At 48.9% G+C, this 12,591-nt stretch overlaps 1 protein-coding gene across 2 annotated transcripts in view; it reads left to right on the top strand.

Moving 5' to 3' along the window:
• Positions 1-2,733: 2,733 nt before the first annotated feature.
• LOC139056177 (neprilysin-1-like) overlaps positions 2,734-12,591 on the top strand; it is a 106,671-nt gene continuing 96,813 nt past the window's right edge. For both annotated transcript variants that reach the window (XM_070534166.1, XM_070534167.1), the window contains exon 1: positions 2,734-3,934. In XM_070534166.1, coding sequence (XP_070390267.1) covers positions 3,906-3,934 — 29 coding nt within the window. In that variant the 5' untranslated portion in view covers positions 2,734-3,905. The remainder of the gene's footprint in view (positions 3,935-12,591) is intronic.

A 12,591-nucleotide genomic window follows, 5' to 3' on the forward strand; every position in this document is an offset into this window, starting at 1 on the left:
TGGGGCTGTTAGAAAATCTCAAGATCGTCGAGGAAAGGAAACAAAAATCACAGGAGGAGAGGTACCGTAAACGAATGAAAAAAAATTTTGACAAGAGACATTGCTCAGCTATCCCAGACATTCAAGTCACCGACCTCATCCTAGTTAGGAAAGGAGTAAGAGAATCCAGCGCCAAATTTTATGGTCCTTACTCTGTGACAAAGACAGCCACTCAGAAAGGAATATTGAAGACTGTGTGGTACATTGGTGAACGGGGCTCAGTTGAATGTGCTTCGATTGGAAACGTTTTCAAGTATTACCCCAGGAGGGGTTAGCAAAAGAAACCTGGAAGGGTGAAGCGGTATGAGCCTTCGAATAGAAGATGAAGAAGCGCGGGAACCGGGGGGACAGAGGAAGAGAAGAGAGAAGTGAGAAATAAATGTAGACGAGATGGACGCCAGTTCCACAGCAATGTTTTAAGTCTACTGTGTCCTTTAACTAGGAACGCTACACTGTTAAAGGGCAACTCCGGGGTTTTTTTTAACCATAATATGATATCGTCGTTTTCAAATGGCGTTGACAGTCCTGTCACCAGTGGGGGAGGGGGGGTTCAATTTGCTTAGAAATTCATCGATAATTTTCAGTAACCAATAAACGAGACACCGAAACCGAAACGGGTAGCTGCTTCGTGTGACGTCACGATGAGTCGATGACGTCAGATCCTACACTGCACTACCATAACGTAAACACGCAAAACGTGCGCTAGACACGCTGTACCGCGGCGCTAACGCCAAAGAAGCGAAGCTGATGACGTCGCCTGACGACGCAGCGAGCGTTTGCAGATTTTCCGATGTAGACAGCGGCGATTTCAGCGACGATTTCAGTGACAGTGGCGGTGCAGTCTCTGACGTCACAAACAGAGGGTGGCCAGTAAAAAGCCAAGAGCCGGGAGCGCAACCAATCTTTCAAATTCATTTTCAGGAAAACTAAATGACTTGCAGCCATAACGTTTGGCACAGATATTAAGAGGGCGAAGTAGAACATATATTCATAATGTTATTAATATCAGTGGACATGAAAAGATCGGCGGAGTTGTTCTTTAACACTCTCATAAAGATGGCACGAGCGATGATTCTCTCGTAATGAGTACGCCACCGGTACGGAAGGAGAACCAGCGCGGGAAAGAAATCAGAAATGAAAAAAAAAATGTGGGTGTCTGTACTTTTCGGAAACTAAACACTGTTGATAATATTATTCTATTATTTTATATCTGTTGTCTCCAACAAGAATGCATCCGTAATTGAGTATAAAGAAGCATGCGTAATATTGCATTTGTTAAGCATGCTACTTAAGCTTAACAATTGTCGCAAGCGCTAATGAAAACGTTGAACGAAAGGGAGAGTATGAGTTAGAGCAGATGAGGGGGTTGCGCGTTATGGCTTCTAAGCTGAGCTACCATTCACAACTTGACTCCAATGTAAGGGTTACTGGTGTGGCACTTGGTGTATGTGTTTATATGTTGGTGCGCGAGGACTCGGACATTACTTACGTTGAAAACGTGCTGTGTTTCGTTTCTTACATGTTCTCGTCCCGGTGGAATTGTGCCGTGATTGTGACTCAGTGTTCGTATCGTCTCTTGTCGAAATAAACTCTTTCTAAACATTACTTTTTATTGCCTTCACTGGTGCCTCGTAGCACACATAAACCCACGAACAGCTTCCCATGGAAACTCGCTGGTGCCGCCCGCAACAACGAACGTCTCAAAAGGTTTAGCAAGTGAGATCGCAAGAGTTCTGCATTTACCCTTTAGTAGGATAATTTTCTTGTTGGTGTTCACCACTCTACCAGCTGTCTCAGGCAGTGTCTGCTCCAAAACTTCTACATTTCTTAACCTTATTATTCTTTTTTTTTTTGAACAAACACCCGCCTCTTAAAGGCTCCGCTGCTTCAGCGATAGACCGCAAAAGGAGAGACAGCTTGCATTGCCCCGACCTTGTAAAAAAAAACCTTCAGAGGACTCACGCGAAGGAATCCCCGCTCTAGGACAGCCCCCAGGCGCCCCCCTCTCGTCTTGGGCACGAAAATCAACGGCGCGAATAAACAAACTCCAGTCTTCTAGGAAAACAAGGCGAGCAGACGGCGGAATGAGGGCCCCGGAAAAACTAGTGGTTCCCTGGCGTATCGCTTCCCCGCAATGTAGTAGGAACGACCTGCGGAAACGGCAAGGCGTCGACGTCGGTAAAGTCCGCGCGCGACAGAATGTTCAAAGCGAGTACGGGCCTTGTGAGAAAAAAAAAGGCGGGGGGGGGGGGGGGTTGGAGAGCGGAAGGGGGTAAGTGAGTGTGACGTTTTGTCATGGTGTCGGTGAGCCGAAACCGATGAGAAAGGGAGGGACCTGGGAAAGAAAGATCGGAGATGTTGAAAGAGATAGCTAGATAGACCGAGAGAGAGAGCGAGAGAGAGAGAGGCCAAGTGATAGAGAGACGTGAGGAGAAGTGGGAGAGGAAGCGCCGAATCGGACGAGAGAAAGAGAGCGCGCGCAAGAGAGTGAAGAGAGTGTAAGTGAGAAAGAAGTGGTGCGGAGACGTCGTGCACTGGCATCGTCGTAGGCAGCAGCAGCAGCAGCAAGCGCGCAACCCTTTCCCTTTTTCGGAACTCTGCCATCGCCACTTGCCTCGGGGCGAAGATGAGAGGAAAAGCGCTGAGCAGACGACGTCGCCGCGACGCTACACCGGCGCGGGCACCCGAGCGCTTCGCTTAAACGCCACCGAGACACTGCCGCGGCGGCCGCGCCCCAAGGACCGATCCCCGACGCCCGAGAGAAATCGCTGTGCGCTGTTCCGGTGCTGTCTGTGCAGACTTTCTCCCAGCGCCGCCGCAACCAAACCGCACGACACCGTTGACAACGACTACCGCGAGAACGCCGCCACCGCGATAGAAACACAAAACAATAAGGGACCTAGTTTGAGTCCGCGCGTTACCACCTCGTAACAACCGCGTTCAGCGCTCGGGTTGTTAGTATTCGGCGTGAGAGGCACGCTTCGCGCGGCGCGGCATTACTGGGAGGATAAGAAGGTGCTTCTAAGCCGGATCATCATCCGGTATACCAGCCCGGCTAGCTAGCCGTTCTGTATGTGCGTGCTTTTCTTTGATTCCGCGCGCGCGCGCGCGTAGCCGTTTTCAACGCCAGTAGCTGCCGTTACCGTCGCTAGAGGGGCGAGCGCTCCTTTCGGTTTCGCTTCGGCGTCGTTTTCACCCGTCGTCTGCTCCGCAGCGAAGGCACTTTTTCGTCTGCTTCCGCCGCTCCCCCCTGTTTTTCGTCTGCTCCCGCTGCTCCCGCAGCTCCTCATCCTCGGCTTGGTTCGTCTTTCTCTCTTCCACAAACTCTTCCTGCTAGAGTGCTCCTTTGCCTACTCATTTCTCATTCCGAACAGTGTCCTCGTCCTTGGATTCGGCGGAGGCATCATCAACCCGGAGAGTGTGACATACGTCATAGCCACCCCGTACGAGGGTCAAAAGAACACCTCCTCGGTGTTTGTTCAGCGGCTGCGCAGTGGTGCTGCATGCTGCTGCTTGGCGGTTATTCGTTCGCTGTTCGTTCGTTAGTGTCGTAGAATCCTTCTCGTTCCGGGGAGCTGCTGCGGGGCTGTCGCGTTTTTCTTCCGCTACGCGCTCGACTCGCTCGAATGCTGGTTGGTGCCGTTCTCGGAGCGCGGTTTCTTTGAGAGAGTGCGCGGGCTCGCCAGACAAGGACTCACAGAGGCACCGTGGCGCTCGGACGGTCAACGTTTGCCGAAGTGACTACCGGTGTTGCGGCGCGAAGTGGAACGAGCTCGTCCAAAGTGCTGCGGACAGACCGATTTCGACGGTGAGACGGCAGCTCTGGAACGGAAGGAGGTGTTGCCCGCCGCAAGCTCGCAGTCGCCATGGACACCAAGAAGCCGGAGGAGATCAGGTGAGCCTTTCATTTCGAATTATTACGTAACGAGACTCCGGTGGATGCTTGCTGAAACTGTAGCGAGCATAATGTGGTTCGACGCACGCATTCATTCGTGGACTGTGTGGCGGCAGTGCTACTGAAACAAAGAGAGAAGAAAGTAGAAAGGGTACATGCGCTTACTCTAAACTTGTATTAAAAAAAAACATTAGCGTACACTCTAACTAATAAAAATATGTGTGTGAAAATTATGAAGGCGTCACAATCGTGAATGCGCGGCTAAAGATGTTCGACTCATGGCACTCTGCATTTGCTAGCTAGGCATTCAAATTCTTTGTCACTCGATATACCGCAATCGGTCCCTTTTCTTCTAATGTTGAATGCTTCGACGAACTGGCGGACCAGCTGTTCACCACGACGGGACCAAATGGGCGTGTCACGGAATACTGGACTACGCCTGCACATACATACCCGTTGATGCGCGGCGAGATGGGAAGAGTTTGAGCCAGAGTGTGAACACCTCTGCCCTTTCAATCTGACGTTGCCACATGTTTTGCTTTGACCGACGTATGTTTTGCGGCAAGTTAATGGCAATCGGCATACACGGGGCTGGTCGAGCACGCACGAATTCTTAGTCAAGATTTTGGCGCGTATACTTCCATAATTATTTTTTTTTCTTAGACGAACCCTTCCCATCTCGCCGCGCAGTGACGTATGTGTGTGTGTTTGTGCACCCTTGCATTTTTGTGACACGACCATTTAGCCCCATCATGGCCATCAGCTGGTCCGTGAGATCATTGCAGCCTTCCTTCCATGTGATAAGGAAAAGGGGTCAAGCGTACAGCACTCTTAGTGACAAGTAATTTTGAATATTTAGCAGGCACTTTGAGCGTGCCGTAAGTCGAAACATTTATCACCGCGCAGTCACAGTTGTGACCCCTTCGTACTTTTCACTCACGCGTTTTTCTTTATTTGCCCGTATGCTTACGTTTGTTTATTATTTTTTTATATAGAAGAATAGTGGAGAGTCTGCACATTTCCTGCTTCTACACTCCGTTCTATCTTCGTCTCAGTAGCACTTCCGCCATGCGATGAACGCTCGAGTAATCAGTTTTTCATTCCCAAACAATTCACTTGCACTTTTGCTGGTTTGTGGGCTGCAAGCAATCAGCAGTGGCGCGTATTGTGCTAGCGTACATGTGAAGTGTCCCTTCGTTGAGCTAGTAATGCGTCACCCCTCGCTGCATAATTAACTTTACAGCAAGCTTGTTTCGACAAACTTCATCTGCCATGCAAACGTCCCTGCTAGTTCAGGAAATCCTGCCGTCGCATCTTCCGACACATGTCTAATCATCCGAGTAAGGTGGCACGCCTTATCAGGAAATAGCACATTGCGGTTTCGGCTTCCCTGCAGCTATCCGGAGAAAGTGCAATGTAGATAGCGAAATGCGTAGCTAGGTAATTACACGATTGCCGGGAACACTATTTCCAGCACAGGGCGAAAAAAGTTGGGATCGCGTCTCCTAGAAGAATGACAAAACTAAATCGATGAATTTACGCTTCGACGAGTTTGTTTTCAGCACACCGAAGTGCAAATGGGCACACGTTTAACAAATCATTAGTGTAAAAAGTTACTGAAAGTGTGTATATTAGCAAATGAAACACCCCAACACACAGTTACTGTCGCAACAGGGTGCACAATTACAAACCGGTGTCACCAACTTACAAACCGGTGTCACAATGGCACAATTACAAACCGCTGTCAGATATCATCCAATATTTCATAACGACACGGCACTTGCCTGCCGAAATTGCAGATAAGCTTGTCGTGTAGTTCTTTTTTTAAGTTCCTTTCTTGACCTGGCCGGCGATCGGGCGGAAGACTCAAACGGCGTGATATAAATATTCTTAAGGAATCACAATAAGGCTTGCTTCCACGCTTGTGCTGACGAAGGCCTTACTTATTAACGCGTACAGAAAACAAAAAAACGACGTCCTTGTTTCGCAATATCGGGAACCGAAAGGACAGTTCGCCGGCACCGAGCGTATGAACGAAGGCATCTTGCGAAACGAACTAAAGCGACCAGACGCACATAAAAGCGAATACGGAAAGAAAAAGAAACCATAAGCTATCGAGAGACTTCCACGCTTCAATACGGAAGAAAATAATCGGATTATTTTCCGCTTCGCGTGACAGCCGGGTGCGACGAGACATGATTTCGCTTTCATTCGAGATCCGGCCTGCACTGCTGGATGACGGCTTTCGCGTATAACGAGTGCACTTCTGGCTTCTATTCTATTTTATTATTATTGTTATTATTGCACGGTATAAGCTATGACACAACCAATAGTTCTCGAGTAATAACTTGCTGCTCTCAATGGAAACGTCCGGGCGATTCCTTTGAGCGGTTGTAAAAAGAAAGAAAAAGAAAAAAAAACTCAAATTAAGAATGAATGGCGGCCCAGTGAACGCGAAGAGTGGGTGTCCCCGAAATTACAGGAGCGTTAGCGCGACACCTGCTCGTTAACTGAGGGAGGCTTTCTTTTTTTCCCCTCCCCGTGGCACTTCCGGGTCGCTCAGAGCATGGTCTTTGTCGCACAATGCATTATTCTCTTTTCTTTTTCTCTCGGCATTGTTTCTTTAGCCATTTTGATTGTGAGCGAATGTTACTATAGAAGCGATCGCGCATATATGCTGGTGCGCATAGCAGTACGTGCGTGTGAGTGTGTTTGTTTGTGTGCGTGCATATGTGTGCGTGCATATGTGTGCATGTGTGCGTGTGTGTGTGTGTGTGTGTGTGTGCGTGCGTGCGTGTGTTTGTGTGTGTGCGTGCATATGTGTGTGTGCGTGTGTGTGTGTATGTGTGTGTATGTGTATGTGTGTGTGTGCGTGTGTGCTAGTTTGCTTGAAGGAGTACGCGGGCGTGCACGCGTGCGCGCCCGGTTTCGGTAGCAGATCGTTGTTCAGAGAGTTCTTTATTGGCTGCTTCTTATTTCGGAGCCATTTGCATAATGTGCGGGTTGTGGATGAACGTGTGCGAATGTTTATCCTTTTAAGCGTAACTTCGTGCACGTAACTCGCTAAAGAACAGCCCTCGTTAATCGAGTCAGTTTATCATTTGTCCAATATTTCTTATTTTCTTAGGCTTTTTTTAATCATCAGTGTACGTGCGTGTATGTGTGGGCGCGTGCGTCTGTACGTGTGTGCCTAAGCGAGGGCTTTCGTTTCAGCTTGCGCTTTCTGAAACGGCTCCCAAGTGCAGTGGTTTCGTTAGTGACGCGTTATTTATTACTGAATATTTACAGGTCTTCAACTTTCGGCGGATCGTTCCAGAGAGAAAATCTCAGTAACTGGTTTCTTTTGGGCACATTTTGCAATTGTGAACACGAAGAAATGGTGAATTTGAAGCCAACGGTGTCGCCACGCGCATTTAGCACCTGTACCGAGACTATACAGTGCCATCTTCAAAATATCCCTTCCAAACCTTGCGGAGAAACGCGTCGGTGTTCTTCGCTTTCGTCATCGCGCGAGTGTATGTGTAACCCAGGCATTAATATAAGCGAGGCAAACGTTGGGAAAGCGTTAGGCAAACGTCGACAAATGTTCGGTAAACGTTGAATAAACCTTGATCAAACGTTGAGTAAACGTTGAGTGAACGTTGAGTAAACGTTGAGCGAACATTGAGCAGGTGTTGGACGAGGGTTGGACCAACGTTGAGCGAACGTCGTCGGCTGCACAGCCAATGTTAGTGAAAGTTGAGCTTACGTTGGCTGTGCTGCTTGAGCATGACTGCCCGGATAACACGAGTGCTGAAAACGGTGGTATGCGCGTTTGGCTTAGCGGCGAATGAACGACGGTGAAGCGTCGGGGCTGTTCCACTTCCGTCAGAAACAATTCAGTATGGAATAAGCGGTTCCCGGTAGGGTGTGAAACATCCGTCGTATGGCGCGTGGAGTCCATTCAGGTTAACGAGACGTGCTAAGATAAGCTTTCCACGATGTCGATCTTTAGAAATTTCTATTGCACATGTATAAGATAAAGAGAGAGAAAGGAAAGGAAGAGATACCCACGGGTGACACTTCGATACCGCGGTATCAATAAACACAGGATTGACATTGGAAGACGAACGAGTGTGGGACTTAGCGTGGCTGTAGTTGGAAACGCATATTGAACTATATTAACCATCGGTTTCGTAATCTACAGAGCAGCGCACGCAACCTTCTCGAGAAAGGGTATAAACATTTTACTCCCATATTTTTAACTGTGAAATAAGCATTTGGTGGTTGATGTGCTGAATGTAATGACTGCATCTTATAAACAGATCATGGCAAGGACATCACATTCAAATTTTATGGTGGGACGACAGACGCATCATACAAAAAAAAGTGATAAAATCTATTCAGCGAAATGTTGAAGTCATGATATCGATTTAAAAAGTTGGGAGATAAATAGAAGGATGACGTAAGAATAACTGATCAGCATAGCAAACCCAGCATGCGCTTATAGAAATTAAACACGTCTCATGGAAACACTCCTTAGGACGGGATTGGCAGCCTAATGCAAATTAGACACAGCCTCGATTTCTTCGGCGACGTCATTGAATGCTTAATGAGCTGGCATGAAACAGTACACTTATTTTCGTGCCAGGAGATGTGGATTCCTTCGTAGCAACTGATGTTTTCTTCTTCGGTTTATATACGTCACTGAGAATCCAACCTTCTCTGTTCTCACGATGTCGCCATTAAACTAATCCAGCAAGTAGTAGCTGCTGTAACAGATTAGGACGATGGAATAAGTGACTCCCAAATGTTCCAACTGCTTATCGGAAATTCTGTCTGAAAAAAAAAACATAAAGCAGATAAACTACCAATTGTAGATTTTAAGCTTTTGCAAAAGATAAACCGTTCTGTCTGGTCTTATATTAATATTATTATTACTATATATATTTTTAATCTCCCCAAGATTTTGGCTAAATCGTCACGGCCAGAATATGCGATGCTCGCCGATTTTTAGTACATGAACGAAATTGGCATACTTCAAAAAGTGGGCACGCGTGGTTTAGAAAAAGCAAGTAGAAAACGTGGAATGAAACGCGGCAGAGAGAGAGAGAGAAAAAAAGACTTTTTTTTTTAGGCTCGATGTGGCCACGCTAAAATGTTAGCTATAGATTCCAAGACTGCCCAGCGGTTGGGGATGAGGGGATGTCGTAGTGGGGAGGACTGCGGATCAATGTTGCCCCCTGTTTCGTCAACGTGTACCCCCCCTCCCCCTCCTACTCCCTCCCCCCAAAAAAGAAAGACGCAACGGTACACGCGGGCGTTTTTGCATTGAGTTCCCCATTGGAACGCAGCCGCTGCGGAGCGGTATTCGAACCCGCGAACCTCGTGCTCGGCATCGCGAAGCCACAGCCACGTGACAGGCAATAATATTCATTAGTACGAGCGAAAAAAAATACGACTTATATCTCCGCGGTCGAGATAATGGCGTTCGGGTTTGCATGATTGCCCCCCCCCCCCCAACACACACACTGTAAAATAATTTACACTGTTAAAAGTGAATGAGGGTGTAAATCATTCTATACCTTCCACATTTACACTCGAAAAGGAATGTGTGTGTGTGTGTGTGTGTGTGTGTGTGTGTGTGTGTGTGTGTGTGTGTGTGTGTGTGTGTGTGTGTGTGTGTGTGTGTGTGTGTGTGAGAGAGAGAGAGAGGGTAAGCAAGGAGAATGAAGGCAGGGAGGTCAACCGGACGAGCGTCCGGTTTGCTGTCCTACAAGCAAGGGGAAGGGGAAAAGGGGGAGAGAAAGGAATAAAAAAAGTGTAAGGCTGTGAGTTCTAGACCAATTTACACCTTCATCCGCGTTTAAGGGCGTAAATTATTCAACAGTCCGACATGTCGTGCCATAACGGAAGGAGCGCCGCTCGTAGCTGCGAATTAAACGACGAAATCTGAGGCACCTACAGTTCCCTTCTTTTTCCCCTCTCTGAGACGGCATCGCCCGCACCGAACGATCAAATGTACGTAAAATCGATATCGCCGCGTTCCACATCCCTCTAGAATCCGATTGGAGTGGCGGGACTAATTATACCGGCCATCCGATTGAGCCGCACGCCACTGCGACGAAAGACAAAAACGCCGCGACGTCCTGTTATCGAATTTCAGCCAGAAGATCGGGTGCAACGTTCACCCGCTACAACTGAAGGATTTCGAAAACGTTTTCGACGATATCGTGGGAATCGAAACTCGCGGCTGTTTCAGATGAGCACGCCGTTTGCGTTGCTTTATTGCGTAACGCGTCTGCACGGTGTTAGATATGGAGCTGTTTCCTGCGATTACTTCGAGTTCCCCAAACCACTTCGAATCGCAGCACAGCTAATTGAGGAATGCCGAAGCAGGAAAGCACATTCCAGAGGAGCGGCCGAGCAAACAAGTTTAAGGCAACAAGTTCACGTGCCAACAAGTTCGTGCGCCGCCGGGATTAGCAGGTGGGCATCCGACAATGGAGCATGAGCAGCCCTCCCCTTCTCCTCGTTAGAAGTGCATTGCCAGTCTGCGAGGCAAGACCACAGAGAGCCGCCAGGTGTGACACCGCGACACGGGCGCCTACCATTGGCTGAAAGTGGCGTCATCGGAGCGGACTCTCCCATTGGTCAAACATGACGTGACTTACAGTGCTCGAAGGGTTTATAAGAAGCCTTCCAGAGAGACCTGAGCATTCTGGGACATGCCCTGATTCCCTGATTCACCTCTCTCGAACTTCTTGCCGCGGGCCGCAGCGTCCGAGTTGCTGCCGGCCCGTAATGAATGTACAAATGTTACTTGTCGCTCACCTCTCTGTACATAATGTAGAATAAATCCTCCCAAGTTTGGGTTTTCATCCCGAAGTCCCGTCCCTCAACCCCTACATCTGGTTGGCAGCGGTAGGATCGCCTCCGAATGCATCAGCTGGTGGCAGCGCTACGGATAAACCTTCGTCGAGAGAGATCCTAAGGAACCGGGAAGAGCGAAGAAGAGAGAGCCTTCGTCGAAAGAGGTCCGAAGAAACTGGGAGTAGCGAAGAAGGAGCGAGCCTTCGACCCAGGGAGTCCGGAGGAACCGGGAACAGCGGACGAATGAACCGGATGGCAGGGTGCTGCAACCGTGAGTGAGCGCGTGGTTTTTTTCCTTATGATTCGCCAGACTCAAATGTTGTGTGTTCATTTTGATAGTTCTGGGAATCGGGAGTTTGTTGCATTGTGTGTTTGCACAAATTAATTAAGGAAAACAGTTTTAACCACCTGTCGGGGCAGCTGCCATGGATCTTAGAAGGTTGACGAGGTTAGACTTGTTGTTGGTGTGCGACGATTTGGGAGTTGAGGCGGACGAACGGATGAAAACGCCAGCTATCATAAAGGCGATTGAAGATAGTGGCAATGATGATAAAAGCATTGAGCTTGCTTGGGAAGTGATACAGGAGCCACGGGAGCGTGTGCGTCGTGTACGTGTGCGAGAGCGTCGTGAGCTTAAGAGTGAGCATAAGCGTCAGCGTGAAGAACGCGAGAATGAACGGAAGCGTGAGCTTCAAGAACTTACTCTTAGGTGTGAGCTTCACGACCGTGAGAATCAACGTAAGCTTGAGCGTGAGCAAAAGTATGAGAGAGAGAAGGCAGCACTGATCAAAGAGATACAGCATTGTGATCAGTTATTGGCACAGAGACAACGGCTGTCTGAGAATTCTGTAAGTAGTACAGAGCGAAAGAATGAGGAAGCATCATGCAGATTTTCGCCAGAAGCCGACGAAAAGAGTAGTGCCTGTGAGATTGGCTGCAGATTCATAAGTAAAGGGAAAAGGCTAGCTGCTAACGATGCCTTAGTGGCAACAGAGGCCGTTAAAGGCCGTAGTGAGAGCGACGAGGTGCTGTGCCAACAGATGACTGTGGAGACAGCTAGGCCAGCTGCGAACAAATTGGCACAGTTACCGAGTGTGTGCGTCGCTGGTAATGTTAGCGAGGTTGCTAGCGAAGAAAAGGGTACTTCTGACCCGACAGAAGCGAGCACCCATGTAGAGCCAGATGTGCGTGCAGAAGTGAAGTGCGAGCTGAGCGATGCAGTTGAGGGTGATTCTCAGGATTGCGAGCTGTGTAGCTCAAGAGAATACAACTGCATTGTTCAGGGATCGGTGCGGCTCTCCGCCAGTCTAGATGGCCTAAATAGGGATGATTCAGTTGTTAATCATTCGGACTGTGCGCGTGAGACAGCGATCGATACCGACGGGCTGTGTGCCGATGCACAGCGTGCGCTGGGCAATGTAGTAGAGGGCAGTTCGCAAGAGTGCGAGTTGTCTAACTCGAGTAAAGCCTGCTGCATTGTGCCAGAGTCGGTTGAGCTGTCCGCCAGTCGAGGCAGAGAGAGTGTTTATTTAAGTGAGAATCACTCAGACTGTGCGGGTAAGAGACCGATCCGGGCCGACGAAACGTGTACTGGCCAGCACGAGGCACGAGAAGGCGACATGAAGGCGAGTGCAAAGAGAAAGCGCCGTAAAAAGAAGCGCGGTAAAGACCGAAAATCGGTAACTAATGTCGCGCCGCCAAAGATGGCGAGAAACCCAAAAGGGCAGGGCGCGAGGAAAAAGGTGCGGTCGTCAAGGACGATGTTGACGCATCCAGAATGGTCGAGCCACCGGTCAAAGGGGGAC

Source organism: Dermacentor albipictus, chromosome 2, assembly GCF_038994185.2.
Source record: "Dermacentor albipictus isolate Rhodes 1998 colony chromosome 2, USDA_Dalb.pri_finalv2, whole genome shotgun sequence".
Taxonomy (NCBI): Eukaryota; Metazoa; Arthropoda; class Arachnida; order Ixodida; family Ixodidae; genus Dermacentor; species Dermacentor albipictus.